The sequence below is a fragment of the Oncorhynchus tshawytscha genome, linkage group LG25 (assembly GCF_018296145.1).
Source record: "Oncorhynchus tshawytscha isolate Ot180627B linkage group LG25, Otsh_v2.0, whole genome shotgun sequence".
In the NCBI taxonomy this organism is placed as follows: Eukaryota; Metazoa; Chordata; class Actinopteri; order Salmoniformes; family Salmonidae; genus Oncorhynchus; species Oncorhynchus tshawytscha.
Genome location: NC_056453.1, coordinates 38,825,022 through 38,831,054, shown reverse-complemented (window position 1 = coordinate 38,831,054; position 6,033 = coordinate 38,825,022). Strand labels below are relative to the sequence as shown.

General features: G+C 43.4%; 1 protein-coding gene across 1 annotated transcript; it reads left to right on the top strand.

Annotated features, from left to right (window-relative positions):
• The first annotated feature begins 328 nt into the window (after positions 1–328).
• Positions 329–2,365, top strand: LOC121840741 (centrosomal protein of 131 kDa-like). Its single transcript, XM_042305751.1, has 4 exons — positions 329–448; positions 1,435–1,524; positions 1,785–1,885; positions 2,083–2,365. The coding sequence occupies exons 1-4, from the start codon at positions 439–441 to the stop codon at positions 2,254–2,256; spliced, it is 375 nt and encodes a 124-aa protein (XP_042161685.1). The 5' UTR covers positions 329–438; the 3' UTR covers positions 2,257–2,365.
• Positions 2,366–6,033: the final 3,668 nt, after the last annotated feature.

The window sequence follows — 6,033 nt, the reverse complement described above, 5'->3', positions numbered from 1 at the left end:
TCTGACATCTGACCTCTCTGTCACTTTTTTTTTCAAACCCAAATGTTCCCCCGGCTCCAACAGATGATGCTCCTTAGTTTTATTTTGTATCCACTTGGCCCCATCAAGGGGCCATTTTTTCCAGGTTTTCCCTCAACAAATGCCAACGGCATTACTACCACCAAGCCAAATGCTTTTGTCAGGTGACTTGCCTTTCGTAGACCAACACTCACACTTGACTTTTCCCCTTCCTTTCTAGCTCTGACTTTAGTGATAACTACTGTAGAAAAGGCCCATGGAGTTGGTGGAATAATCCTTTAATTCATGGCCACTTACTCAGCTGGACCAGGGGCGCTTTAATTAAGTCAGGTGTCAATGACCGACAGATCTCATCCCCATAAAAGGAGGAAAACGCCACCGCCTGATCTCGCTGTTTCTCTCCCTTAACTCTGTGCGTCCATGAATCCGCGTAAGTCCACCGACTGTTACCTTTCATCTGAACTATCTGTTGCGATCCGGAGATGGGCCATCAGTTATTGTTTATAGTTATTACCGCGGAGCGCGGCTTCAAACATATTGTGTAATGTGAATTGTCAATGATCACGGCCCTACGGATCCTCATAGGCCAATTATGCAATCCATATGGTTAATACGTAATGAAATTAATTACATGTACACATGAAGACAATTGAAAGGGTGAAATGAGAAACGTCATTGTTTGCTAACTGATCGACTTTGATATCAAACTAATGGGGACTATAGATTGAATAACCACTGTTTGTATTCTTTCATGATTTATGATAAATAGTAACGAGCCTAAATGACTCACGGACGATTACTATTGACTTCTTAATGAACTGGTTTGTTGAATTCCCTAATTATGTTAATCATGAATGCTTGTTATGATTTGATCTTTGATGATGAATTTGATTGGATACCTGTTATTTTGTTTCCTTTGTAATGCAGCACAGACTACTCAGTAAATATACCGCTTTATGGTTAAAGGAATTCCTGCCTCAGTCTCATCCATTCCTCTGTCACCTGACACGTGACCACCTGTTCACCTTCACTGTCAGTCATCCTACCTGTCCAGCTACCCACACAGATCCTACTAATATTTCAACTACTTTATTGAGGGAAAATGTACTTGCTACAACTGTGATTTGTTGTTACACCTAGCTATCTTATTAAGATGAATGCACTAACTGCTCTGAATAAGAGCATCTTCTAAACTGTTAAAATGTAAGTGTAAGATTACACAAACAGACAGGCTAGTTCCCGCTCCCTAGGTACAGATCTAAGATCAGCTTCCCCTCCCCAAATCGTAACCATTAATGGAGGAAAATGATAAACTGACCCAAGATCAGCGTCTAGGGTTCAACTACACCCAAGTTCCCCTGTCTCGCTCTGCGTGGCCCTGCCTGCCTAATGTATCCCCTTCCCGATATGCTGTAGGAGCTGCTGCAGACGAGAACCCAGAGTGCTGCAGAGGTACAGACCTCGGCCCAGGAGGAGATGGAAACCCTGAGATCCCACAGCACCAAGGTGGGCCCCCCCCAAGACCCCCCGTAACCAGAGACCCATCTCCCCCTACAGCAGGAACCTCATCTCGCTCACTGACTCTGACGCCAAGAACACAGGTCAATCTCTCCGAAGGCCTCTCATGACAACTTGTTCACGGGCTTAATGTAAATGAGTGTGAAGCAGATTTCCTTTCTCCATTGCCAGTTAACATATCCTGACCCCTAAACACATATAGTTGCATAAAGACATTGCACTCATGTTGTCCTCTTATTTGTCCACAGACTTTAACAATGTGAACGTTGCGACTGACGTGGATGACGTCACGAACCTGAGAGCGCTGTCGCCTGCACTGTCCAATCGCAGAGATTCTCAATGCTCACAGGTAACAAACCAAGGATTTGTTGATGATTCTAGCTCTATATACATTTAACAGATCATGCATGAGACCTGATCTTTGGAATAATCCCCATGTCTATTCAATGTCTCATTCTCAACATCTGTCTTACTGATCTGTATATTGTCTACAATTATATCCATATGGTTGCAATGTTATCAAAAAATGTGTTCTCTGTATAACAGGATATTGTGCAGCAGTCTGTGAGTGTGGAGGACCAGTTACAGGGGGCGCTGTTGAGCAGAGCCCAGTCTATGACCACCCTGAACGACCTGACAGGGGAGGGCAACTCCAGTCCTCGAGGGCCTGATTGGTGTCACACTTTCCCACCACCATCCTTAGCAAACACAACTGATTAAACTAATGTCATTCTAAACTGAAGATCATGATTGGGTGATTATTGGAGTCAGGTGTGTTGGCTGGAGCTGAGGCAGACCTGTGGCACCAATCAGGCTCTCTCGGACTGGAACCCCCTCTGGAGGAACCAGAGGCTGTCTGAACCCAAGAGCTACCGCAAGAAGTACTCCTGGATAGACGAGGTGAGGTTGCTCTACTGTCAGTTCCCCAATTAATAACTAACTGACAGCCCCCCCCCACACACATACAGTTTTCTGAGGAAAATATATACATTTATTAATTTTCATTGTTGTACATAAGACTGTAAAAACACCAGGAAATCAGCTCCAAGTGATTTTAATTACATCTGTTTCCAAGTATTTTATTTAATAGAAAGATCGTAATTTCAAACCTTGTTTCCATTTTGATTATCTTTTTTTCATAAAATATTATATCTGTTTCAAATGATTTGTAATTATGTTCCTGCTCGGCCCGCGGCTGAATCCAGTTGATAATCCCTGCGCTAAAGTTGTACCCTTCCCTCTGTCCGTAGCAGATCTAAAGCTACTTGGAATTGTAAACCATTTTTCTGTCAGGTTTCTCTCCATATTATTTTCATCTATCCAGTCCTGTTTCACCACTGTATTCACCTCTTGTTAATGCCTTATAATCCAATAGAGTTGAACTACTTGATGTGTACTCTAACTTCAACCTTTTAGCGCAATGAGCTAACAAAGTCTTGTTACGCCAGGAGATTCATGTTCAAAGCCCCTTCGGTCACACACACGTGTGTATGATTTCTTCCTTCAGCACTGATACTCCAACTCCCTGACCACTGATAACCTGGAGCGCCATGGCCAGCTGATTCATACACCTGCCAGATGGGGGCGCTCTATATTCAAATCAAACTTCATTTGTCACATGCGCCGAATACAACAAGTGTAGACTTTACTGTGAAATGCTTTACTTACAAGCCTTTAAACAACAGTGCAGTTCAAGAAGAGTTAAGAAAATATTTACTAAATAAAAAGTAAAACAATATAACGAGGCTATATACAGGGATACCGTTCCCGAGTCAATGTGTGGGGGTACAGGTTAGCTGGTAATTTGCACATGTAGGTGGGGGTGAAGTGACTATGCATAGATAATAAACAGCGACTAGCAGCAGTGTACAAATGGAAGGGGGGTGGTATTTGATTAGTTGTTCAGCAGTTTTATGGCTTAGGGGTAGAAGCTGTTAAGAAGCTTTTTGATCCTAGACATGGGGCTCCGGTACCGCTTGCCGTGTGGTAGCATTGAGATACCGAGCATCAGCTTCCTGGATGAGATGAAGTCACTTCAGGTTCACACAAAGGGGTGAGGGGAAACTCTCTCAATGTCCCTATCCAGATATTAACTTGAGAATACTGCTATTAAAATAGTACTGGGCTCGCCTCCATTTCTGAACTAGACCAACAACCAATACTGACAATGAGGGGTTTCTATACTGAACAAAGATATAATACATGTAAAATGTTGGTCCCATGTTTCATGATCTGAAATAAAATATACCTGAAATGTTCCATACACACAAAAAGCTTGAAATGTTGTGCAAATTTGTTTACACCCCTGTTAGTGAGCATTTCTCTTTTGACAAGATAATCCAGTCACCTGACAGGTGTGGCATATCAAGAAGCTGATTAAACCGCATGATTTGAGGAGCATTTCTGTATGAAATTGAAGCCCTTTTGTGGGGAAAAACCAGTTTGTGTGCCTGGTTCCAAAGTGGGTGGGTCTATGTCATTCTCATTAAAAGTCTAAGAACCGTTAGCTCTCTTCTATGTGCTCTATTTCTATGCTTCCTGTGCTTTATTTTTGGTTTTGTACACCAGCTTTAAACAGCTGAAAATACAATATTTTTGGTTATGTAAAAGATTTTTCACAGTGGTTTAGATGGTGCAATGATTCTCTACAATAGACTTGCTTGTTTTGTCACAAACTGAAATTAGGCTACTAGAATTTTAGTAACCAGGAAATGGCAGAGCAATTTCTTCATATTGCACTTTTAATAGTTACCCAGAAATGATTTGGTATTGAGATAAAAAGGGCTGCATTGTACCTTTTAAACATATCTTTACCTCCTCTCAACCTATAATCACAATTTTAACAAAAAAAAAGATCAATAACAATTTTTTCAAATTGAAATAACTTTTTTTTTTCAACCTTGGGGGGCCAAATTAAATTGGGTTGCTGCCCAAGCTGTCCTCTTTTCATCCCTCTTTCCTTCTCCCTCTCCCCTTTCTCCCCTTCCTTTCTCCCCTTCCTCCCTCTCCCCTTCCTCCCCTTCCTCCCTCTCCCCTTCCTCCCTCTCCTCTCAGCAGAGGGCGCTAACAGTGAGACTTCACCTTTATAGAGCAGGTGTACACACACACACACCACACACACAGCTTACAGAACTGCCATCCTCTGTCAAGGCCACTAGGTGGCAGACTTGAGCCATCCACAACAAGAGCTGTAAAGGAGTCAGATGAGATAAGGGCCATGTTCAGTACCAAAAAATGTTTTGAATTGTTGCAGATAGAAATGCTATGAATATAAATGACGTGATTCATTATTCTACATAACATATTTCCATCTGAACGTAACAAAACGTTGCGTCCCTGTTTTGTCTACTCATGTACACGGGACCACCCTGGTATGGTCTGTCTGTAGATTTTGTTATGACAGTTTATTAAACCCCTGTCCTAGGCAGCTGACTAACCCTACACTGTTCTCTCAGCCCTTGTCTGTCTGCGGTTCGGTCTTACCCCGATTAAAACACAATACATACGGGTGTACATACGGGTGGTCCCATACATACAGGTGGTCCCATACATACAGGTGGTCCCATACATACAGGTGGTCCCATACACATACGGGTGGTCCCGTGTACATACGGGTGGTCCCATACACATGCGGGTGGTCCCGTGTACATACGGGTGGTCCCATACACATACAGGTGGTCCCATACACATGCGGGTGGTCCCATACACATACGGGTGGTCCTGTGTACATACGGGCGGTCCCGGGAATTTAATCCACTAACCTGGTGTAACAGTATAACTTTAGACCGTCCCCTCGCCCATAACCGGGCGCGAACCAGGGACCCTCTGCACACATCAACAACAGTCACCCACGAAGCATCGTTACCCATCGCTCCACAAAAGCCGCGGCCCTTGCAGACCAAGGGGAACCACTACTTCAAGGTCTCAGAGCAAGTGACGTCACCGATTGAAACGCTATTTAGTGCGCACCGCCGCTAACTAAGCTAGCCGTTTCACATCCGTTACATTGGTATTGCGAGAGCCATGTTCTTCCAAATGAGCTACAGAGGACTAATCTGTGGCCAACTGAAAGTACTCTTGATGTTTCTTTCAGGCACCTTTGTCATGGAAGATGTCACAGAGATGGTGTCGCCACCAGGAGATTAAGAAGCTGAAAGAGGTAATGAGCGCCACGGAAAAGGTCCGCAGGGAGAGGTGGATCCATGAGAAGACCAAGAAGATCATAGATCACTGAAAGGTGAGAGAGGGGGGCTTCAGTTGAAGTTGCCCCTAAGGCAGAGTCTAGGAACTACTTATCCTACACTAACCTCCACTGAATCCTACTTGGGAGGAAAATATCTGAAACTGTGTCTGTGTCAGTGTAAAGGGTCAACTTAATTAGTGTAACTTGCGAAAGCAGTCACGCTTTAATGTACAACTTATTTCAGACTTTTTATCTTTAAGTGGTACTTTTATTATTTAGCGGGACTTATTTAGCGGGACTTATTTAGTGGGACT